Source organism: Pagrus major, chromosome 14 (assembly GCF_040436345.1).
Source record: "Pagrus major chromosome 14, Pma_NU_1.0".
NCBI lineage: Eukaryota > Metazoa > Chordata > Actinopteri > Spariformes > Sparidae > Pagrus > Pagrus major.
The window spans coordinates 15,815,789-15,842,359 of record NC_133228.1 but is presented as its reverse complement, the minus strand read 5'-3'; the positions used below and the strand labels follow the sequence as shown (position 1 = coordinate 15,842,359).

At 40.3% G+C, this 26,571-nt stretch overlaps 1 protein-coding gene across 1 annotated transcript; it reads right to left on the bottom strand.

The window, feature by feature from the left end:
* Positions 1 to 1,586: 1,586 nt before the first annotated feature.
* ube2h (ubiquitin-conjugating enzyme E2H (UBC8 homolog, yeast)) lies at positions 1,587 to 26,571 on the bottom strand. The gene is made up of 7 exons (XM_073480471.1): positions 26,324 to 26,571; positions 10,033 to 10,109; positions 8,806 to 8,880; positions 8,683 to 8,722; positions 7,705 to 7,757; positions 6,217 to 6,345; positions 1,587 to 5,316 (listed from the first exon to the last, which is right to left on the bottom strand). Exons 1-7 carry the CDS (start codon positions 26,374 to 26,376, stop codon positions 5,192 to 5,194), a joined length of 552 nt encoding a protein of 183 aa, XP_073336572.1. The 5' UTR covers positions 26,377 to 26,571; the 3' UTR covers positions 1,587 to 5,191.

The window sequence follows — 26,571 nt, the reverse complement described above, 5'->3', positions numbered from 1 at the left end:
AGGAGTAAAGAAACCAGAAAATATTCACACTTAAATAGCTTGAATCAGAGAATTTTAACTTAATAAATGTCAAACTGAGTAATAGATTAGCAAAGTGGTTGGCAATTAATTAAACAGTTGCCAACCACTCGATTAGTAGTTGCAGGGTAGAACTGAACACATCAGGATATTTCAGCCTGTCATGTCTGACAAGGCTGGAATTTAGGTCACCAAGAGAAAGATTTAGTTATACACTTATCAGATGAAGTGAATTTGCAGGTTCCAACTTGTACGAAACAAGAAAAAGGAGAAAAAAAGGTCACTGATGTTGGCATTTACATTTTGAACATCGAAATGTTCAAATGAGATCTCTTTGAAAGAAACCTCAGGGCATCAAGATAACAATTTTGATGGAAATGTACATTCGATGAGAAGAAGACGACATAACAAACACTCTGCCTACACTGTATGCATCATTCGCTCTTCATGTTTTCTGCAGTAAACTCTTGAATTCTTGCATTAAGGAATTTGAAAAGGATGAAAATCACCAGCCTCAGACGACCTTTTATACACATTGAATGTTTTATTAAAAAAGAAGTTATAACAGTTTATTTTATACACAACTATTTATGAGGTTATAAGCCTATTAATAGAGAGCACTTTGTCTTTTTGACAAGCATGCCCACTTCACAATGCAAAGAAAAAACAAGAGAAGGAGGGCAAAGAGGGTGATAAAAATAAGACCAAGGATGGACTTTTCAAAAACAAAAAATAAACCTTTTGACTTTTTAACCCTCAAGTTATCACACACTAGGTAACAAATACATAGTTTCTATAAAAAAAAACAAAAAAAACTGCCATATTCCATGCTGTGTGTGCCTGCTAAATCCCCTGATGGCAGCAGTAGGCCGGCACAGGGCACAAATCCACACGAGCACAAGACAGAATGGGAGGTGTGCACCAAGCGAGCCTCCACTCCACACCAGAAGCATGCAAGTGCACAAGGAGACAGTCTACACATGGGGGGGAGGTGATCTTACAGGATCAGGGTGCTGGCTTTCTGCAGCTGTGCTGATAAAAGGTCCTGTCTATGGATTAATGATAGGACAGTCCATTCGCTTAGCTGAGGCCCTTCATCCTTATTGTATCCAGCAGGGTGTGGGGGAGTGTGTGAGTACGGTTGTGGGGCGATGGCGCTGGACTGGACGTTCTCTGCAGGTTTGCAGTTAGAAATTTTGAGGCCCCGATCAATCCCATCATGTTAATGTGGTTGTCTGGAGTCTGTTTAAAACTGTGGGTAGTTAAGACATTGTTTTCTGTACAGTCTTAGAGCAGAAGAGGGAGAAAGCCAAAAGGAAATTAAATAAAAGCACAATAAACATGTTTTTCCTTACTCCTTTACCAATAATTTAGAATTTAAGTTGCAAAGGAAAGCATAATCATTCACTGGTTTGAGATTTTCTTTAGTTCTTGACCTGAAACAACAGCAGTAATTACTTCTCTTCACATTTACTAAGTAAGTGCGGGGAGTAAAAAAGAAAAGAAAAAGAGCACAGAAGAGGCCGATGAAAATATCAAATGGTCGTCATGTTTAGAGCAACACCATATCTGAGAACATCATCAATTTATTGCCCAGCAGATGCAAATAATGCTGCAAACCAAACGTATGATCTTGTTTTTGAAAAAGACAGAAAATATCAATAGTTCCCTGTTGCACCACGGCATCTTAATGTGCTATTTCATTACAATTCTCGACTCGGGTATACTACTTTTTCAGCACTCAAGTACAATACTGCAAAAATGTAAAGTAAAACAAGATTTCCTATCTGAATTACTTAAAACAAAAAGCTGAAGATCAAGTTGTCATCAGTGTGATCATTTAGCTGAACCAGTGGCGCCTGATGACCAAGATTAAAAACAAAAAAAGGAGGTCTCTTTAAAGGTGCAATATGTAAGAATTGGCCACCTGTTGAATTCATACTCAAAACAAACAGGAGGCAGCTTAACAAAGTAAAACGCTATCAGCTAGTTAGCTCAAATAGTCCGGACTGGGAGCTCAGAGGACCAGAGAAGTGTAGATGATTAACACTGCTAGCACAGGATATTTGGACCAGGACAGGCTGTGGCTAGCTGTTAGCATGCTAACATGATTTGCAACACAATATTATGTCATTATGTCAAAACAGATATTTCTTCACATTCTGTCAAAAACAATTTTAGTTAAGTTTAGACTTTTTTTCAACCAGAATTTCCTAAATATTGCACCTTTAATGAATAAATACACATTTATAGGCAGCTTGGGGAGAAAACACATGCCAATTGTGAGAGTGGGAGATCTACATACTATATGCAGGTTTGTTCTGTTTGAACACTTTGAACACATGTAAAACATTCACGTAGCACACAAGTTAGCTCTGCAACAGTTAAAATGGCTGCATCCTGCTGGAAGCTAACCTCCGAGCCAACATTCAAAACATCCTCGGGGCTGAATGAAAGAAATTATTATCCCATTACTCATCGGATAAATATTGGAAATTAAAAACAAATCACCGAAGTGTTGCTGTTCTAAATCTGCATTCAAATGCTGTGATAATTATGAGCATAAACTTGTGTTTTTGGAGAAAATCCAAACTCTTGAACCACTTTTTTTCATTTCTGTACAGTTAGATCTATCAGGCTCGCTACAGGTCACCTCACCCTAGTTTGAAATCACTCACACTCATCTGTACAACTCTGAATCTGCAAGAAGAGGACAAGCAGGCATGTATCTTACATTTAACCACAAAACAGACACTAACTAAAAAAATCAGATGAGCAATGAATGCTTTTTATCAGGTAAGTATACCAAACTAGCTAACTCTATCTGTAATACAGCCATATAGCATATGTGGTTTAGTTGTACACCCAGCAAAACTAACTATCCTGACATGTCAATAAACACAGTTCAACAAATATTCGCATGATTTCCATCCTTTCGATACGTCCCAGGTGAAAAATGTGAATCACAATGCAAGATACAACCAAACTGTACGTCAAACCTGAGCCATAAAAGTCTAACAATCCTACTTTAGCTCGAATAAACTCGAAGTCCTTCCACTTCTCTGCGACAGAGTGAAAATGTAGATGTCAAAAAATCACAAAATTGCACAGGATCAAACTGCAGGAAGAGGAGCGTAAAAGTAGGATGAGTAAAAACAATGTGCTTCTCTAGTTACGTTTGACCTTCATGGCTTTTTAGGAAACATGGTTTTTGGGGGGATTTCTTCTTTTTTGTGATGAGGCACAGAAGAGGGAGTTGAGATCGGAGGTGATAAAGGTGACCTCCCGAGTAGGATTCAGCTTTGAATCTCCACAATCTGCCACAAAGCAACCAGTGATTCTTACTGCAATGCAAGGTTTCTCTAGGTAGTTTGACTGCCATGTTCAAGCCTCGACAAGCAACACTCGGTCCAGTGTTTTTTGGGGTTCAACACTGAGTTTTCATGAGGCTACAGAGAGGTGTCTTTATCACTGTACAAGGTAGATGCTGTACATAAAAAGAAAAAAAACAATCCAAACATGGTGACCCCCCCATCGGGCAAGAAATGTACAGGAAATATAAGGAGGAAGGAAAAAAACAAAAATCAAAACTGCGATTGCCATCTCTTTCCACGCTTCATGGATTTACATCTCAACCCGCCACAGTGAATCAACATCTCCTCTTTTTTAGGATAAGAAGTCAAATCTGTACACATGAAATCAAAGCTAAATTAAATCCCCTCAATGGAAATTGCTACAAGCCAAACTGTCACATAAAGGGGCTCTTATTTTAATCCTCATATAGAGATCCTGGTGGGCGGACATGAAGAGTGGGAGTCCAGTCGATGCAGTCGGGGTACATACCACAGGTCAGACCAATATGAAGGGCATGCATTGGAGCAAACTCCGGCTAAACAGTGGAATGTGAGGAGGACTACACACACCTGAATCTTTAATAAATCACACTTTTCTTTTTCCTCAGATCCACTCAATAACCATATGACCATTTTTTGTTGCTTTTTAGTAAAACTCGAACAGACTTTGGTTGCTGGTTTTCGATATACTTCACCACAATAGGTGATAATTACATTCTGTCTCCACCTGGACAAGTTGCTCTTGAACATTAATACCAATATAATGAAGTTCGACGTGCCTCCCATGAAATATGAGACTCATACAATGGTCAGATGGTTAAGGGGTAGCTCTGGTCTATTTTCAGTTCCCATCATACCAAGTGAGTCTGACCACAACCTCTACAAATGCATCAGAGTAAAGCCACTTCTGTTTTTATTATGCAGCTAGTGCCCGTTCCAAAAATCAACACCAAAAGCCCCCCCAACACGTCTTTGTCACCACATTGTCACTGACCCTGCACTGAGACATGTGCTTAATTAAAATGTTTTCCAAGACTTGACCTTATTGAGCATTTATTTTGCACTGTGCGGCGGCACATGTAGACAGGCAGCTGCAGCAGCTTGGCAAAAGAGTAACAAAAAAGTGAAGTAACATGTCTATGTAGCATCCAAACTGAGCGAGAAAGAAAGGCTTTTTGTTGTTTACATGTCTCAATCAATATGTTGAAAAAGATGTGCGAGGAAGCATTCAGGGTTGATTTATGGGTGTCTATTGGCACTACACTTTTTCTATTTTTATGTGTGATTGTGCGCCTTAAAAATATTGTCTTGACTACAGGATAATATTGTAAAGCTGCACCCCCCAGGCGAGCAAGACCTACGCAGCTCTGCAGTGGAGCTACTTACAAAATGTTGGTCAGAATCAATCAGCATCGTGGAAAAAGAAAGGAAATCAGGATTCAGGTCAAACTATATATTATCGTATATATTATATATTTTAAAAAGTGAAACTGGAGTAAAGAAATGAGATGTTCACGGGGACTTTTTCTGCCTACGACTACATGACACACCTTAAAAAGGCGGAGATGGCAAGAGAGAACGTGAAAGCAATTGCGACACCTGTGCAGGGAGAAACAGCTACAGAATGGGAGGGGTGTCAAACACACCAAAAGGCTAGATATCCATAAAAATCCTTGTTTAGTAGTAATAATAATAATAATAAAAAAATCAACTTGTTTAAATATGAATATTATAAGTCTGCTTTCTCATGGTTAGGAAATCAAATATAGTCTCTGTGGGGGGTTAAAGGAGGGGGGCGGGATGGGGGAGCCCTCCTATCACTACAACTCCATGTCCTGGGCCTCGTCTTCTGAGAAGTCAGACATGGAGCTTTCGGATGAAGAGTCGCCTGCCCCCTCTTCCTGCTCCTTCAGAGCCTCCTCTGTTGCATATTTCTGGATGTACTCTGTGGAGGGAAAGACGGAGAGAAAGAGGGCATGGTCAGACAGGAAAAACTGAGAGGAAACAGTGATGAGAGTTACTTTTATTTTTGAATTTGGGAAAGTATTTTCGAGGTGTCTAATAATCTAAGGGTGTATTCACACGGGGCTAGTTTGGTGCAGTTTTTTTGCAACTGGGAGCTTTTCCCCTATAGATTGGTTTATCCGCACATATGTCAACACAGCGTTTGCACTCAGTTTCAGGACAAAACAAGTGGGCTGAAATAACCAAGAAAGGGTGGACTCTGTCTGCTTCCAAGCGGACATTGGTGCAGTTAGTTTGTGGTGTGAAACAAGCTGAACAATAACAGGATTTTGCGATGTTACATATGTGATTTTAGCATGATTTCAAAAGGTAAACAACTAATATATACTCATCTGCGCTTCATCTTACAGCGCTGCCACAGTAAAAAGCCCAGAGTCATGAGGCAACGATAACAGCTCCTTTTTGTCCGGTTAGTTATAATTTATAAGATGAGGTGGATTTACTGGCTAATAATACTAATACCACTTTGTGACACCAAAGAACATGAATAACCACACATATAAGCATTAAAGTGATGCATAAAGTTCTGGCAGTCACCGGAGTTTGATTTCCACACACAGGTGCAGGTGATGCATGATGATGATAATAGCCCAAACTGTCCAATCAAGAGTTACCTGTCAGTCTGTTTAGCATCAAGTTTACTCATTATGTTTAATTTTTAAAAAGTCAGTGTGAACAGGAACCGGATCAACTAAAAGACAACAATGCATAATTTTTTCCCCTGTGTCCGACCAATAGAACAGAACTACAAGTGTGAATACACCCTCAGAATCTAAAGGGACATGGAACGAATAAGATGAAATTTTGATTAGGTTTCAACCTTTGATTTTCTGCTTGTACTCCTCTGGCCGGTGAAGGTACATGGCAGCTGCATCTCCATTCAGGGGGTCAATGGGGTTTGGGTAAGCCAGCAGCTGGGGCAAGAACGACTCAAAGATGTTGGTCAGATCTGGGGGAAGAAAAAGATGACAGATTAGCGCTTTACCAACTGGAAGAAATAAGTAATCACACTGTTATATAATCTAGTAATCATTTGATAGAAGTTAATGTCGGTCTTCTTCCTAATCTAACCCTTAATCTGAAGGAGGCTGACGGACAATGCCTTAACCAATATTTTGCAGACTTTATGTCTAAAAACGAAATAATAAAAATGCTGCCATTGGTCATAATCAATGTACACTCATATAAACCAGTGATCACAACACAAAAGGATCAAAGACATGTGGTTTATTTGCTAGCAACAAGACCACAAATGTAAAATCCTCAGTCTGACCCACAGAGACTAGAACCACACTAATCCCTTTCACTAGCTCCCTGCTAGCAGGCCTCAGCTTTCTCTCCGAGCTGAGGCCTAGTAGGAAAAGCTGCAGTTCTGCTCTCCTCTCCTAGGTGTCGCCAATGGGTCCGCTGATGTTGGGAAAACAAACACTTCTCTACAGTCTATTGTACAGTGTGATCATGTTTATCTGGTTTAATCAGTTGCTTTATTTCACTCCTGCTTTGTAGAGACTCATTACAGACAATGCTTGGTTGATTGGCCTATTTTTCCCATGTTTGTCCAATCTGATTTTCTTTCCTCAAACACTCAACATAACAAAAACTGCAGCATTTCACATGAGGTCCAATAACACAAATGTAATTAAGGGCTTGAATTAATTCTGGAGAAAGATAAAAAAAAAAACTCTGGTTTGACATCATAAGCAAATCTTTTCCTCTTCATATCAAAACACTGGAATTAACTGGAGTTAACTCTGATTCAAGTTGCTTAAACACCATTAAGGGTTTCAAAAAATTCTCCTCCACCAGTGAAAATAGATAGGTAGGGATGCTGAAACATCTGCTAGGGATATTACTGTGAAGCCATTTATACTGCTCAACAGCTATCTTAGCCCTGTGGAGCAGCTGTAATGAGAAATTAATGGGGAAATAGGGAGAAGGGCACAGGGGCATGGAGAGCAGCAGAGAGACACAGTGACAGGGAGAGGAGCAACCGGGTGAGAAACAGCAAGTACAAGCTGCCATCAGGACTATGTGAGCATGTCTCTCACAGCTGACAGACAGTAAATCATTCCTGTCGAAGGTGAATGTTTCATGACCTTGCTGGGTGAGGGTATTACCTCATTAGTGTTCACTTCTCCCCTCAGTAAGTAAGTAGATTAGGACCAATTGTTCACTGCTGCCTAATGTAGCCACACTTGCTAGTCAACTTTTTGGCATTCATGGCCCTGTGTCAAGTTCTTTCGCACATAATCACACAGACCCCAGTGGGGAAACTTAATACGAACACATACGCAGTGGGACTACTCACCATAAAGGGCTGTCCATGTCTGGTTGATGACATCTAAGCACACTGTCCCTGACCTGGGAAACCGAGAAGAAAACAGAGTTAGAAGGGTAAGGCCAAAGGTAATGTGTGTGCTGTGTGTATCACAGCTCAGGAGCTATTATGTTTGATTATGTCAGCTGTTCCAACAACAGAGAAATAATCCCTTTATATCCTATATCAGTTGTGTTGCAGTGTCTTAAGGAGCGTTCAGGAGATTCTTGTCAAGCTTTGAAAATGTCATGTGACCAGGCCGGACATACAAGCCAGGTGCATTCAAATGAAGTCTGGGGCCTAACATAGAAAATAGGTCTCCAACCTAACATGAGTGAAAGTGTTGTTATTAACAAGATAACAAGTGCTTGAATGCAGCATTATTTGTGGTTTTGTAGTAAGGAATGTCCGTTTTGGGAGGAGGCACAGGTTCAGCCTGTCCATCAGGTCCTCCCAGAGACCAACCGTGAGGGAAGAAAGACTCATACCTGTAGCTACAATATAGAGAATGCTTTAGTAAACTGGTAATTTATGGAAGCATCTTTTGTATCTAAGAGTGTGGACTACGATTGCACAACTATCACTGGTGTGCGTTCCTTCACTCTCTCCTCCCAGGGACCGACCTTCCTGGGCCATGCGCTTGAAAGGATCTGGCCTCTTAGCAGCGGATTAACAGGTCCAGAGAAACAAAGAGCTTCGCCAGGTTAAATATTTGTGTGATTTGCTGCCGTTTGCAAATAGTGCCAGAACTCATGGCTCAAAAAGTAAAAAGTGTAGCTCTTTTAAACTATTTCACTCCATAAAACAATAGAAACATAATTAATATATTAATGAATTCCACCAATGTTTATAGTTTACAATGTGACATCTGTTTACACAAATAAATCAATAAATGTGCTTAATTGTCCACACTGACACTGTAGTCTCAAAGTAAGAGAAACCAATCAAATCAATTTGAAATTAACTTACGCTTCGTCAATGTTGGGATGAAAAATCTTGTTCATGAATCCTGAAAAAGCAAAGACAGAAATGAGGACAGAGTACAAAAAATGGAGTCTCTTATAAATATTCTTGGGATGGTAGAGCCCCTACCTATTGATGGCGATTTGAAGGGGTATTTGTCGGGAAGATCTACTCGCACCTTCCACACGCCTCCCTCGTACGGTGCTGTGCATGGGGAGAGGGGACACAATAATATAATGTCAGAACACTGCTGAGGACAGAGGAGAGACTTCCATTTCATTGAACATCATATTCCATCCTTCATGCACTCCAATGGATTTAAACACTGTAGGGTTATTTCAATTTCATGCACTCCTCTCTCCTCGGCACAGGAGCACAACAGAGAGAGGGCCACTAGAGAAATGAGCTATACACACCACTTTTCCCTTCGCCATTTTCTTTTATTTTATGCAGTAATGTATTTCAGCCCTGGAGAACTCTCTACTTCCAAATTGCTTCATATAATACACCGACATCAAAGAGGAAGAGAATGAGATTGTGCGAGTGTGTGATGCTCTCCCAGAATAGCTGTGTGTAACAGGAACCTTATGTGCCATGCTGAAACTGAACAGCACCACAGATGACTGAAAACACACTTGTTGAGGATGAATGGTGGCGAGCATGTGCATAGTGCGTGAACACTATGGACAGACAAACCTGCCATTTTATTTGGCATAGTTTGGTTGCATCATAAACAGGGTCAAACACCCACTTCCCCCCTTTTACTGATGTCTAAGTGGCAGTGGTTTTACTGCCACAGATGTTGCGAATAGCATACAAAGGGAGTATTTCCTGCTGATGGGGCCGCTCTCCTCATCCAAATTCCCCTCAAGCCCAGCTCCACTGTTTCTCACTTTGTCGCCTCAGGCCTGGTTTCAATCCATTTTATGTTCCTGGCCTGCTGTGACGAACCTCTTTTTATGTTCCTCACAGGAGAATGACTGAGATTCTTGTGCTGGCTGCCCTCAGGACAACATTCACTTCATGCTCTCTTAACTAAACATGAGATGTGGTCAGATTATCAGTTTTTAACAACAAAGTTTATCTGGTTTTTAGAACAAGTTAAAAATGATGAACTTCTGGTCGGAGGTGATTAACGGGACACATTCAGGATCCGACGTGGCAGATACACAAATAGCTGTTTCTTAATTTGTTTCATACATCTTGGAACGTAGATGAAAACACACCCGGAATTTAAAGTCAGCTTTCTGGAATACATTAATTAACTCCAGTGAGGATTCAGCCGCAAATTAGGAAACTTGATGAATCTGTCAGAAAAAATAAAATCTCTGTAAATCAGAAAAGAGAAACACTTACTTCCTTGTGGTCCGAAAAACTTCACTACAAATTCATTGAGTCCACTGAGGATGGTGACTTCATGCTTGCTCTCGATGCTGTAAGGTCGTTAAGGATGTCTTCACGTGACTGCATGCACATCAACAAACACAAGCCAAGGGACAACAATAACACACACTTCTTCAGTAATATTCAGGATTTGGCCTCTGTGAAAATGGAATTCAGCAGCAGTTGTTTCCAGTGTAACACACTGTGACATGCTTTGAGGTTAGGAGGACACAAGCTGACCTTTTTCCTCTCTGCATCGTCCTTTCATATCATACATACGTATGAAAATTAAAGAGAACGATGATAGCTTTGGACAGGTAGTGAAAACAAATCAATGCAGGAAAATTACTCTCATATTCTGTTCTGACCCCTGGCCCTGGAGACTCACTTTCAATGACAATCGATAGCTTCATGCCAATTTGTCATTCTGCAAGTTAGATTAATATCCCAAGACTGAATGTGAAGTATGCAGGCCACTGATTCCGCAACAAAAAAATCATGTGCGCTCACAGCAGCCAGCAGATCATATTCACCCAGGCTTCAGGACCACGCAGGCCTCATTCCACCTGTCACTCTCTGGACATAAAGCACACGCCCCCACTGACAAACACAGTACAGGAGGCCATCTCCTTAAAAGAATGCCTGAAACATTTATGTTTATTTATGTGGAGATTAGCAATTTATTTCAAACAAAACTACGTGAGATTCCTCAGTGGTCCATTAGTCCAAATAAGAAAATAATCCAGTCAATCAGTGAGAAGCACTCTGAATAATAATCTCAAAATAATAATAAATGATTTAAGACACAATTTAGATGGAAGTTAAAGATTCGTGACTTTTCTTGACTTGTTTATTTTGTTTTCTGTTTAGTTGGTGTAGTCTGGCTGTAAGTATTTCACTCTTTGAGAGTGATAAGGAAGAATATTTATAGAAACGGCAGGTGAGACTGAAGTTTCTTGGGAAGGAAAAAAGTGATTGACTTGGGACTTGACCTGACATGACCTGTGACTTTCCTTGACTTGCCCAAGAAGAATTACTTGGGATATGCTTGAGACTTGGACTAACTGACACATGTCTGGTTATTACTTTCTGACCACTTTCTTGCAGCTTAGTGCTCCATGATTGGTCAAGGCAGAAACTTTCAAAATGATCTGAATCTAACCTTCTCCATGCAAAAGATTGCAAATAATGCAGATTCTGTAAACATTTGGGTGAACAGATGCTTGGACCCAGTACAGGGTAAGAGATGAATAATAAAAACACCACACTTTTGCATGACAAACATTCAAATAGGATGCAAGAATCTTGGTACTTAAAAAAACATGACTATTGAGCTTGTGATTATTACCAGTTAATGTTTATCAGTTAATGTGATTCACTTCGAAACCTATTAACTGGCTGAGATTTAGAAAACTCATATCATCCATCACAGGAGAAGTTTATTATGGTTAGTGGAGGAAATAATTACCCAGTGTTTTCCTCTGCGACTCCAGTTACGGACACAAAAGAGCGTTAGCTTATTTTTATGCAGAGCATAATAAGGCAAATCCAACATTACAGCTATCTAATGTACACATGCTCTAATCATTTCTGATCCCCACTCTAACACAAGATCATCACGGAGAAATGGTTTCCCTTTCATGTGAGTGGAGGGAAGAAGCACAGGAAATAAAACTGAAGCAGAGAGAGACTTGGGAGAGAAAATAAACATGAGAAGAAAATGATCACAAAATGAGAGTGAAAGACCGACAGAACACATTAGAGACAGAAGGTACAGAAGATGGGATAAAAATCAGTTTTCCATGCCACACAGTAGCAGCTGGCTTGTCAATCCTGATTGAGTGTGTATCCCATTAGCAGTAGCACTGACCCCCAAAGGGTTAAATCAAACTGGAGGTTATTTTAAGCTCTGGTGGAGTCTGCGAACTAAGAGCAGACTGAATCCCTGGCTTGGGCAAGGAAATGTGTCATTGTCAGACAGAAGAGGAACCTCTAGGTTCTGACTCGTGTTGGACTCAAAGAGGCTCTTTGATGCAGAGTCTGAGCCAGAATAAATGACCACAACACTTATCTAAAGCCTGCTAGCAAAACAACAACGAGCCATACGTCATACGGAGACTCCAGTCAGACTGCATACATTTTGTTTACGTTCTGCAGCTCACTAAGTTCTACCCTTCATGTAAGGACATATACACCTAACCAGTAGTGAAACTACTTATGTGTGAGTGACTGTGTGTACGACCACGCGAGAGAGGGAAGCAGTGCTGAGGAGGGGGATGGTATGCACTGTGTGTGTTATGTTATAGAAGACGGCAGTGAGGCAGGGTGGGGGATAAGCTATTAATGGGGTTGAATCAACACTGATTATGCTGCTGGCTAATTGACATTGACCATACTGATGGAGAAGCCAGAGAAGAACAGGTTTCACTCTACAATATTAGATTTTTTGCATTTAACTTTTAGCTGACACTTATGGGTATGGGTTTATGGGTTACTGTGAAGCATGAGCTCATTTTACAGCCCAGCAAAATTACAAACAAATATTAATGCAGAGGCTTAGGTCTTTTTGAATATAGTCGGATCACATGCGAGAAGGAAGAAGCTCATATTGCACCGAGTGACTGTTACACACACACACACACACACACATACACACACATAAAAGAAAAAAGAAGAAATGTAAGCAAATTTAAGTGCAGTCAAGAGTCACAAATAACCACGTCCACTTTCCAGCAGTGACTGTGGCTCGACTGAGCACCTCCCACCTATCTCCACTACAGCTGCAAGTGAAGATTATTTTTACTGTCGATTAATGTCAATTATTTTCTTGAATACTCGCTCAGATAATGGTAAAAAATGTTGGTCTGTTTTTTCCAAAGCCCAAGATGACTTCCTCAAATATACTAAAAAAATAGTTAGGGATATTGGGATATGGGTGCATATATGCATGGATATGCAATAAAAGTCAAATGAATGGCCAAAAATATTCACAAAACACAAAATAAAAATTCAGATATGTCACAGAATAAACAAGCTTGTGAAACACTAAAATATCCCAATGTCCCTAACTCATTTTGGGTAGTGTATCTTGTTTTGTCCACGACCCAAAGATATTAAGTTTTATATCACAGTGGAGTAAACAACCAGATATTTTACAGTTTAACTATAACATTTATTGTCTAAATAGACACCAGTGCAGTGAAACAGTAAACTTCCTGGGAATCTAATATGTAAAAATAATCCCAAGCATCTTTTTCTGCATCATAATCTCTAGAGGAAAAAAAGAGTTCTCATATTTGTGCGGGCAACATATACACCGATACCAATATATCTGTGACAGCCCAATATAGGACGATAATATCAGCAAGCCGATATATCTATTGGGCTCTAATCAAAATAGTTGGGTGATTAATTTAATTGTAGGCGTTGCAGCTTTAACCTCTACTATCACAAATACAATCACTCACCAGCCATACCCTCCTTACACCTCTAAGTTATTCATAATTGTTACAAGTGTGGTCTTTGTTGATCATCCTGGTTAAACCACCCAAATAGTTATAATTGTACATTCCTTTACACTGCTAAACACCAAAATGAAAAGATAAGATTGCTTTTATGTACCATCGTAGACTGTATTAAAACATAATCTGCAATAATCACAAAAAGCATGGCAGTAACATACACACACATTAGTCCATCTGCATCTTAATCAACAATTACTGGCTTTTATAACCACTTCAAAACTCTCACCTTGTCCTCTCATCTGTGTCTTGGTTTAAGGCCAACCCCGAAAACTATGAATTCACATTGCTAGTACTCTGGCTGTCTTCCATGTCATCATGACACAATGAGTCTAATCCACTGGCCTTTTGTTTAATACCATGAGACCCAAAGCTCCAAGCGCTCATTCCTTCCACCCAGTAAATAACTGCAAGTCGCTATCAACAACAGCTCCCTCCCCTTTATGAAGGAGTTTGGCCAGTCTGTTAAAACAGAAGGGAGCTTGTGAATTTCTCAACTGTTTGATGGGTTGGAAGATGTTTTGAGCGTGTAGTTGATAAATAGCCGCTCAAACAGCCAAACAGAGAGAAGAAGAGAAGTGGACAGTCAGAAAATTAGGATATACAGATTATACCTACTGACTATGTGCTGCAGTGTCTTTTTGTCTGGACTGTTTAAACAGAGGTGACATAACACATTGTAGTGTATGGCAAAATGGTTTCACTAACTTTGTGACAAGAAATTAAGAAAGAAACTGGGTTGTTTGGTGTGTTTACATGCACATTAATATTGTGTTATGGTGCTGCTGTATCTAAATTCAAATCAAGTCAGTCAAGTTACATAAACATCGTGAACGATGACCTGAATATTATAAATTTAAACATACTAGCCTGAAACAGCTGGCATTCACTGCTATAACGATCTGGCGTGTAAACATCAAATCTCACTTTTTTGTATTAGAAAAATCTAATTTAAGTATCCATAACTTATTAACACAATTAAAAAGATAAATAAAGTGTTTTAAGTGGTTGATGATGAATCCATATATAGCCAGACATGCCATATTCAGTAATATTAGTAATGTGCTTTCAAACACACTAATTTTAATCCAACCAGGATTAAACTGTTTTCACAATTAACTCCAAACAACATTTCGATCAAGGTTATGCATTGACATGTTCCCCATCCAGCATAACAACTGTGTCCATCCCCCCACCTTGGATTAGTATAGATAAGTCATAATCTGTGGATAGCACCAGGTCAATATCCTTTTACACACACTTCTAATCTGATACACAGAGCCCAATCAATCCAGGAGAACGTACACACACATCCTCACTCCTGTATCTCAGAGTGAAACTCACCCTGAAAGCTCTGAACTGTTACAGCAACATAGTGTCCTTTGTAAACACCATTTCACTGCAATGCATTGTTCAGACTACAAAGTATTCTATAAAAGATTTCAAAGTTTATCCAAACACTAAGGTCAATGTTTTCCTGATTTTGAACTCTATAAAGCACATTCAATGTCTTAAGTGTAAAAATATGCAGTAAATAGCATTTACGGTTGTGGTCTAGACATGTCCTGTTTTTCTTACTGGTCCATTCAGGACACTATCCTTGTCTGACCCTGGATCAAAATATCCCATCCCTGACCAGCCTTCTAAGTATAGAAAACAAACATGATGGGGAATCATAAACTGCAGTCTGTCAAACAATGCGGTGTCAACCATCCTCAAATATTTCCCTCTTTGGAGACAGAACTTGTTGATCTGCTAAAAAGTAGGCACTGGCTAGCTTCAAATCAGTTCCTTGTCTCATCTTTCTTTTGAGGAGAGGACGGGAAGGAAAAGCCCACCAACTCTTTTGATCAACAGGATGATGTGATCATTTTTAAAAATCCAGTATTAATTTCTTATTTTCGTTCTCATTTTTTATTCATCTTCAATTTCTTAATAACAGATCAATCAAGGGCCAACAAGTTTTACAATAAACAACAAACATCTCTTCAAATACTATACATCTGTATCGTCTTATCCAAGACAGGCATGTATAATCAAATCAAAAGGACCAAACTGACTCCGCAGGCCAGTTCAGTCTATTTACATTTCAGCATACAATACGCTGACCACCTGCTGACACCTCCAGCTTCAAGTAATCCCTTTAAAGGGAAGGTACAGAGCCTCTGGGCAGGCTAGGCTGAAACAACAGGAAAGGCAGCAAATCAAATGATCACAAAGACATGAGGAGAGAGATAGGTTACTGAATAACAGTAGGGACATCATGCAGAATTTCCAGTTATTAATTGCATCAACCGGAGAAGAAGACTGAACTTAAGAAGAAGTCTTTGTGTTTCAGACCGGGAAAACAAAGTTATGAAGCCTGCCTGGAAAACACTAATAGTCCATAACCCTCAAAAGCCAGCGGGGAAGAGGAACATTAATAGAAGAGGGTAGAATAAGGTTAGCCAAGACAGCAGAGGGCTGAAACAGAAGAGAAAGGACCCGGAGAAGATGATAAAGAGATTTGTTGAAGAATAAAGTGAAAGAAACGTGGAAAGAGGGATGCCAAAGGAGAGGCAGAGGGATAGTGATGCAGAGATAATGAGAGAAAAGAGTTCAGCCTAGTGAATGCTGATCCAGCCTGGCAGCCAGATCTGTGGATGTGAATGACATCATTGCTGTGGACCGCAGGCCAATGATGATTTTTGCCTTTGTGTGTGGGATAAACCAGTGTCTGGACTTGACTTTACTAAGAAAATGTTCTAATAGTTAAGAGTCAATCCAGATTCCCGAGCGATTGATAGGTTAATGTCAATAAGAGATGTTTCGGGGGGAAAGCGCAAAAACATAAAAATAGCTACTTAATTTAGGTTTTGTTTTTAACACGGTGAAGATTGATCTGAAGAGTTGACAGAGCAGTAACTGAATCAGAGGCAGCATTATATAAAAACAGTGTCATCTGTAATGACGTATCAACACATCATATATTAAACGGGACAATGTTAATGGACATTGAGAAGAGTGGGGCCAAGTTAAGAGCCCTGTGGAACACCTTTATAGATAAACTGTTTCATGTTAAGACTTCCAATAAGAATTCCATATTGTTTAGGGACGGATTTTGAAAGACACAAAGAACAGGAAACACAGGTTTTGACATACGCTGCTGGTGACCTGTTGACACAAAAGAGACCGTAACTTGGCAAGTTCCAATTTTTTCTGCATGCATGGTGGTAGTTAAGCAAACAAGCATGCAACGTAGCTCGTCTAGTCGAGTAGGTATATTCAGAGAATGGAGGCTTTAAATTAGCCTACAACAAAAGCAAGGCAAATTCTCATTACATCTCTTGCCACTAGGGAATATAGCTTCAGTTTCAGGGAGGTGAAATGCCTTGCTGCACATAGACATAAGGCTCGGTTTTTGTTTGCATAATATTGCTGCCTTGATTAGAGAGACATCATGGATTGAAAGGGAATTTTTAACTGCAAAGGGATTGGATGACATTAATTTGATGGCAGAAGAAACACCTTCAACCTTCACTTAGAGTAACTTGTTTAAGAGCACATCTTTCTTTAGAGATGAGGAACTCAGAGGTGGCGACCTCGCTTTCATTTTCTCCCACTCGTACACAGATTGTAGTTACAATGTACAATCAAAGGCCTTGCAGATGAAAGGCAGGAAACATAGCATCTGTCCTCAGGGTGTAAGCAATGGGTAAGCTTCCTCCAACAAAAAGGTACAAGTAGATTACCAAAAAGAAATGTACAAGCTTATATATGTATTGCGAGAAAGAAGGCTTACCTTCTTAAGACAGCAAGCTACATTTTGCAATAAGAAAAGAAAACGGCCTTGTACAGCTGAAGTACAATAATGAAACTGGCAACAAAGTCAACACCAACATTACACCAACAACAAAGCTGTTTTTTTCTTCCTGCTCACAATATGGACTCAAAGCCCACACTCTGATATGGAGCCTTATTAAAAGACATCCAGATGAAAATGAATTTTGCATGTGTAAGTCAGACTGAGTTGAGGAAGGTTTCTGCTGCAGCTTCTGCCAGTATGCAGTATTATCTATGCATGTGCATTGTTTCTTCTGAATTATAGCCTGTGTGTAAATGTGCCTGGGTTCATTCTTTAAACTTTCTAATGTATTAGCGCACTGCATGCAGCCAAGCAGGATTACCGTGTGACCTCCACTACACTCAGCGGCCTGAAAACAGAAGCAGCTACTGTAGCACAGCAACCATCCTGCCACAGCAGGCAGAGCGAGTGATAGGCACGGTGTTGTTGCTGTGAGAGTGGGATTTAATCAGTTCAACACCAAACAAACACCGTTCTCCCCTGCAGCCATCACCAGCCAACCCAACTGACCCACTCCTCTACCCCCCCCCCCCCATCTCTCACACTAAGGCAACGTTTTCCCCTGCTGTTTACTTGGCTTTATTGCTCATTAAGACGGACTCTCTGCACTCAATTTTAATGCAGATTTGGAGCCTAAATGAACCGTTTCAACCATCAGAAACCCTCTCAAACCCCAGCTCATATAATCAGTAGTTAGATAATACATGCTGAAATAAAGGGAGGAAAATGAGAATGAAGCAGACAATAGTCCAAGTTTAACAGCAGCTCCCATTCATTCAATTCCACATTTTTCATTTTCAATCCTGACATTATCACAATAACTTCCTATGATAATCTAATATTGTAGACTTTTATATCTACAAATCTGTTAATAATCAATCAAAATGAAACTAGTTTAAATAGGAAGTCCTTGAGGGCTACATTAAAGTATATCCAACAATCAATTACATAAATTTAGACAGCTCAATTTGCGAGTATGCTACAAAGTACAATTTTCACAAAGGAAGTTTAAATTTATGTACAGCTGAAAAGTAGCTAATCATCAAGCCAGCTTGACAGATCTCAAAGGTCACAAATGTTGGCTTAGGGTTCTTTACATGTACAGTCACCAATAGTAAAACAGAGGTAAGGAGTTTAAATGTGTCAAGTCTTCTTGACTGATTTGAACATTTTGGTGACCACCACTGTACATATACAAGCTAATGCTATGCATGGTGCCAGTTATTCATGGACCTAAATCTGATTTAGACAAGCTCTGCACAACCTCTGCTCCTTAGCCTAGTTCGTTCACTGTAAATGTAAGGCCTGGTTGTTCTCAGCTCTCCTCTGAGGAGAGGGGTTTCTGGCTGTTCATGACTGGACCTGGCTCACTCTGATAACTGAATAGAGGTGTACTGGTATGATAGTAAACGGGTGGTCATGCCAGCTGCTCTCACTTTCCCTCCTCCTGCTCATATTCCACAAGAGATATGAGAGATCTCGCCTCTAGCTGTGTAGAGCTGCTGAGGGGAACTAGGGTCTTAATAACCTGTACTACAACTGATTATACATATGTGATTGTTCCATGTGGTAACAAAACTAATGAATTGGCCACAAGGTGTGATCTAATCCTTTAAAAGCTAGGCTAAAATAGATTTGATAAAGCTCACGGTTACCTAGACTTAAGCAGAGCTATGTAGATAACATTATAAAAACCAGGGCTGCAACCAACGGTTAATTTCACTGCCTCGATTGATTGTTTTCTCGATTAATCAATTAGTTGTTTAGTTAATAAAATGTCAGAAAATAGGGGAGCCAAAGCCCATGGTAGCAACAGAGTAAAGAAACCCAAAAATACGCACATTTAAGAAGCTAGAATCAGACAAATACTCAATTAATCATATAAGACTGTATATTTGGATGTCTATAAAGTTGTCGATAAACAACGGGACATGCAGCTTTCTTGAAATGAAATGAGGCACATTTACTTACTTTAACCTCTGCTTTAAACACTACAAAATAATGCATGTGTGTTTAATGTTAACAGGATGTACTTGGGACCTTTACTGTACTGACATCTACTCTGAAATATTGAATATGAATCAACAACTATCCTTTCATCTCAAGTTCAGGGTTCTCAGAAAAGCTCAGCTTAAGAGTGTGTTCTCAGAGTACCCCGCTCGCTCCGACACATAAAGTATTTAAAAACTGATGGAGCACTTGTTGTCAGCATGTGCCGGCTGTGTGAAAGAAAACCTAGCAGCAGGTTTTACATATCAATGGACACATGGCCTCAAAGTCCAGACTCTCTCAAATCCACATGTAAATATCTGGTAGCTGTTAAGTGCTGCACTCACTGGATGGTGGATGGGAAATTAACTCTATGAATAACTCATTTTTGCTTTGAAAATCAAAAACTCATCATATAGAATTTTAACATATTTAACATAAAAAAGACAAGGGATTACATCACCAGCTGTAATATGACAAAATTACAAAAGCCCACATTAAAATTGATATGTTATTGTGTAACAGGTAGCCTAACATGTTGAACATGTGTACATTTTATCTGGTTTCATCCATAAGTGTTATAATAAGACTATAACCTACTCGCACAACCTAGACATGCGTTAGCACAGATGGATACCATCCACCTCTGAGACCAAAACCCTTTGGGATGAACCTTTTCAACCAACAATAGACTAACATTTTTGAAAATTCACACAAATGTAAAAGCTGTCTATGAAATCCACAATTTGCACATGCGGTGAAACAATATAAAGACCTACTTTTTAATTCTACCTCAGAAAAAAAGGAGACAAAAATACGATGCTCAATGCTCAAACACAAGCTTGAATTAATACAATCATTTGGCAATGAAGATTTGGTTTCCATTAAATACAGGCCTCACTATACTATGTTAGCGGATGGCTACCTCCCTGTGTGAGAGCTGGAGCAGCACAGTACTGCACAGGCTAAGTTCTTTGTCTTCTCTGGTGAGAGATGAGAGCCCACCCACTGCAATCAAACGCGAATCCTTCAGCTGCTCCTCCTCTCAGCCCTTCACTAAATCAACAGTCTATTTACAGCAATAGCACCAAGTCTCTGTGTGTGTATGCAAGCGTGTGAGCTCTGTGCATGCACACACAAACGAAATGATTATTAATGATCACGAAACTGAGCCGGGGCAGGAGAAACAATGGCCTGAATCTGAGGCAACCGTTTAATGAGCAAATCTAACAGGCAAGATTTTCTGCTGTAGTTAAGACTAAAAATAAAAACACTGAATTTCAACACTGACATGTTGAGGAAACTGCTAACAAACCCAAATTTCACTGTAGTGAGAGATAGACACACGGCTAATTTTATCAACTTGATACAGACCCAGAGGCAGATTACCAGATATAGGGTGTGGATAGTGTACTTGCACTTTTCTGATAAGGCTCCTTCGCTTCATACATAGAACACAACTGGTAGCAGTGTCACCGGCACAAATGCCAACGTATGACCGGTCATGTAGCTAGCCATCGTCACTCCTTAGATTTTCCACATTAAAGCAACAGCGCACGTGAGTGGCTGCAGAGGCAGACCGAGCTTCCCAGTGCCAGAAAAAAAAAAAATCACGCGAAACAAAGAGAGGAACTTCAGTCCATCTGTTTTTCTAAGGGAACTCAGCCATGCGTGCAGGAAGCTTCACTGTTTGCACTGTGGGATTAACAGTGAGGGCCTCAAATCTCCTACTGTCAGAGATGCCTTGCTCCTGGACCCCCAAAACAGGGCTGTCAATCAAGGTGGGGGCCCCATGACTAGAAGGGGGGCCTCATCCAGAATGTAATAGGTTACCTTACGTTCAGTCATGGAGAAATAACAAAGGGAAAAAGAGCAAGTGCATAGATAGGGATGGATGTTGTAGCGTGGATTTTTTAAGAATACCTGCATGAAGGCGAAGGTGTATGTACACTGAGCGATCACCCAAAAAAAGACAGAGAGAAGCAGAAAGCCTGGTATTTCTAAGCTTTCAGACTGACAGAATAAGACCAAAACAAATGACAAAAAGGGAGTAGAAGAAAACGGTTTTTGTCCCATACAATTACAGTCTTTCCAGCCCAGGAACCAAAACATATGAATCTTATAACATACACGTTCTTTAACTGCATACAAAACAAAACTGTTTAAATTTAAGGGCTATATTTTCCAGTTTTCCCAGGAGTTTAAGACACCAAATATATCTCAGTTCACCCCACTTAAGTCCATACCATCACAGGTTGAGTATGTGCATTAGATGGGCCACTCCCTTCACTGTCTTAGTGTTTGAGCTTCTTACTAAAGATTAAATATTAACCTTGAGCCACAATAAACAGGGTTTACAAAGTGATAACTGGGCTTTGGGGTTAACGGTATGGTGATTGCCACCTGAAGCAAGGTGGAAAATGCTCACATCACCAAATATACTGTAGATTCCCATCCAAACAGTATGATGTAGAAGTCTGTTTTGTGTTTTTGCCATTTTTGCTGTCAGCATAATGCAAAATAGTCCTTTGGCTTCCACGTTTTCTGTAACCTTCTTAGCTTCTTTGTGTCTGCTACTGTAAAGACATTTCTATTACATCATAAAAACAAAGCCTGCTGTTAGTTTCTGCAACTTCACCACCAGACCAGAGCTTTCCTCATTCTTGTCATCATGCTCCTATTCATTCAATCAATCTCTGAATCAGAGAACTGCTGGCTCCTTCCCTACAGTGAACTGCGTCTAGTTGGTTCAGTCCCGCAATAATAGCGCTGGGTGCAGATTAGCTGCCCATGACTGTGTGACATGGTCTGACACAGCAGCGGGAGGTGGAGGTCACAGGGTCTTCTGTAAACGGGGAAACACAAAAGACTCCGCTGCTGATGCTGTCCGGATGTCATGTTACAAGGGCACAATGGGGCCGAAACACCAAGCGGAGAGCAGATAAAGCTCAGGATTGGTATTCCACTCAGAGGGTGGAGGGATGGTGTGGGCAAGAGAGTGGGGGAGGACGTTAGAATTAAAAAAAAAAAAGGAGGAGGTGGACACTGCCCCTAGAAGCCTACCCCCTGATTGTGGACAAGTGAATAAATCAGGATTACTGAAGGCCAGGTACTGCCTCAACCGTCACTTCAGAGGAAAAAGGAATCCTTGAAGTAAACTTGAAAATGCAAACTCACCTTGAAAGGTGACAGATGAAGCACAAACGTCAGAGCAACAACTGATTTGGAGTGGAATCATAAAGACCTATATACACTGGTAGTGATGCCAGGTATCATGATGGATACTGGAACTGATGAAGCATGCAACACCCCTCCCAACTACTCTCCAGTCTCAAATATAATTCATTGGTGGCCATGCTTCACAGAACTGCTATCCATTCACTTTCAGACCTTCCAGCAGCAACTGAAAGGTTGAAAAGTAGAGCCGAGAGGCAGTTTTGTTTACGTAAATGTCCCAACATCCCTGCTGATGTAATGAGATTTCATATGTGAACAAATATACACCTCAAGTCTTCAGGCTCATGCTATCATAAAGATAAATATTAAGTGAGGACAATGCAGCAGAGCCTGAAGAAGTAGAAGAGCTGAACAAAGTGTGGTATACTACTGAAATACCACTTAAGTTTGACTACATATTTTACCAGGGTATCTGTTCATTGTATTACTTTACTTGATTTCATTTACATTCATATCACAAAAGCCATGTGAAATAAAATGATGTAAGGTTACACATCCAGCATCCGGTAATTATTCAGTCTACATAGATTAAAATCAATTTTAGTGGAAATTTCTAAATCTTTGTATTACTGCTCATTTATTAGATGACAAGCAAGATAAGCGTAATGATAAATAAAAGCCTTCTTGAGGAGGAAAAAATCTCTACATTTCCATGAAAAACCTGATAATCTTGTATTGTAACATGCATCACTATTGTGACCGAAGAAAAATATACACTTATACAAACTATTCTTGACTAAAAACAGTGTTGTACTGATAATTCTACACGTTTCCTTTTCTGTCCCATTCTTCTCTGCATTAGCATCCATAGGCCACGACAAGAGCTTGTGTTAGCATTGAAAAAACAGGCTTAGCCCTTTGTAATCTACCTGTGCTCAAATTCCAGCAGCTTACTGCTTGAAAGCATTTGTAAAGCAAGTAGACCAACGATGAATACATGCAAATAATAGCACAACTACCTACACAGTATGTGCAGTCAACCCCACACAACAGGCTGAATGTAAAGCACTTTGAAATGACACACTCTTGGACTCTTGTTCAAGAACACAATGTTCAAAAATGAAAGCAACATGTCCAAGAGCAAGACTGATTAACCAGTGGCCAAAACTTAAGCAGGTCATTGGAGAAGAACACTAATTTAAGGTTTAGGACTACAGTTTGGCAGGAACTGGACAATAAACAAGTTGCCACTCAGGACTATAAGTTTACAAAAGGAGGGGTGTGAAAGAGTGCTGGACAGAGAAAACTGCAGTGTGAAGTCAGTGTAAACCAACACTTAATGCCTTCTCCATGACTATATCTCATTAAATAGTACAAAGAGTTCAGGCTACTGGCATGCAAACACAAGTTCTGTACATTTGGTGATAAAAGCAGGCTGCCATCCATCGGACTGGCTTAGGACAAAGCTTAAGCCAAAAGATACTACATGCGGAGGTCATTCTGACATTCATTTTCACGAATTCCCTAATGGCCTCCGCTCTAGATTCTCAGCTCTCCGGTGGCCGCAGCAAATTAATGCGTGAGGGCTCTCAGTGTCAGCCCATAAGAAAGAAGCTGCTCCGGTCTAAAAGGTGGTGTGAGTTTCGGGTTTTGGTTTCATCAGGGTGAGACACAAGGACAGGGAGCACAGACAAGAGGTTGTTACTGCTAGTTTTGCTCTGGGGACACAAAGAGGAGGACGGAACTTTTTCCCAGACCACTGACCCAGAGCCCTCCCTGCTTTAACCCAACAAGACGGCCTAGTCAGCAGTACAAACCCATGTGCTATGTAAGCCAGTAAATCTCAATTCTGTAGATCTACATTTAAACACACACATGGCTGTCTCTCCCAACACTTGCTGACCACTGCTCAACTCACAGTATCGTAAAACACACACAGGTCATTGTATGGAATTGAGCAGGTGGCATAAGGCAAACCTGCTCTTGCCTGTCAGGCCGGTAGCACTCTAGCAAGACTGCAATCGCCTACACATTAGTGGAGTCGGGTGGGGGGAGCACAAACTTGCTCAAACAAGCACCGTCGCTAGTTAGAAGACGTAACAGAACGCCATAGGCAACAAGCCAAAATAAGACAAGCAATGTCGCTAGCTAGCTGATGTAGCTTGATGTTTATTCATACATTGCAGCCACATGCAGTCTAAAAGGTATAGGCCACTCTAATGTGATGGTATGAGGTAGGATGTATTATGAAATGCAGGATCAGTATTGCATAAGTCACATATGATCTGAGTCTTTATAAGCAAATATAACAATAATACAGCAACTTTTCAATTTAATTAAAAAATGACAAAATCCAACTACTAAGACTTTTAAACTTTTCCTACTCAACCATTATTTTAACTCTGTTGGGGCAACTTCTCCTGATTTTGGTATGTTTTGACCAGCCCAGTTCTAGCCCCATATTTGACTAAGCTGCACTGCCATCCCATCAGCTGTTCTCAGTCCCTCCCTCTTGTGGTTTCCGGCTAGTAACAGGCTACCCAATCATTACGCTGGTTTCCACTGTGCTGGGACAAAAACAAAAACTACTTATTCACACTGCTCTTCTAGAACATTGTATGGACTGGAAATATGTTGCTACAGTCCGTCCTGTGTCAGCCCCGAGTCAAATTCAACAAACAGATGAGCAGTACAAAAGTAAACATGGTGACAGAGACTTGAAAAACAGACCACACTAAGGTGTTGCCTAAAAAGTTCAAGCATTCCACTTAGAAAACAACTGCATGCTCACATGACACACCTGCTGTAGCTCTAAAGAAAACAGCTGCCATGCTCACTTACAATTACAACAGTCCTTAAAACAACAACTAACAACCACTCTGACGTGATATAAGTTAGGCTTCCATATATTTGCCTGCAGACACTGAAGTACAGTGAGACACACAGATCAGGTGGCCATTTTGATGTTGAAATTAACCAGCAGCCTAGCCAGCCAGCTCAGTAGCGTTACAAGGTAACATTTCAAGTGGCAGATGCAATAACACAATTAGTCAACCCTTAGTGGGGTTACCAGGCAAAGCTAATGAGACCCACAGTGCTATACATGCTGCAATAACGCCAACGTTTTGACGAGAGTAGAACAAAAGACAGCAGCATTTCCAGTTGACGTTAGCCTTACGTTATGTAAACAAGCTCCTGTGTCAACGTGTAAAGGGGCAGTTTGACTTAACTCCCCTGTCAACAACAGGCTGGACAAAGAAACCAAATTGCCATAAGGTGTTTATATATTCTACCGCTGTCAGGTCTATTGGTGGTGCAACAAGATGAAAGACATTCCTGGAAAAGGAGAATAACGTTAGCGTGTGTTCGGCTGTTGCATTAATTTTCAAATATAGACAGCAAGCTAAACAGCTAACGTTGTTACAAATGTACACAGTTGGGGAAAAAATGCTAGCAGGACATGGCAGCGATGTGATTAGCTAATACAGCTGTCCCGATAAGCGACTGAAGGTTCGCAGGACAGAAATAGCTAACACTTGGCTTTGCTAGCAAAATGTTGTTTACACAAAAAACACCAGTCATTCACAATGAAAGCTATTTCTGCTTTGGGTCACCAAGATGAACAAAGCAGCATCAATAAATACGTTTTTCTCGCACCATATTACCACATACATCAGGACGTAGCTGACTAAACAGCGATTGAGATACTGTTGTTTATGTTCAGAAAGGATACAGTTTCACCACATCGGTATCCATTCGCCTTTTACCCGGACTTGGAGACGACATTTTTGCTATTTCCACCGCAGGGCACCAGTAAGTACGCTGAAAGCTAGCCTCCGAAACGCTAGACAGTCTAGCAAACCGTACTATCCGAAAGTTAACATTTGCTTTCGGAAATGTTCACCGCAAAACGTCTTCTCAGTTCAATGTCTCTCTGTCCTAATGAGTAGCTGTGCTAGCGCTAGACCTCTGCTGTTCACT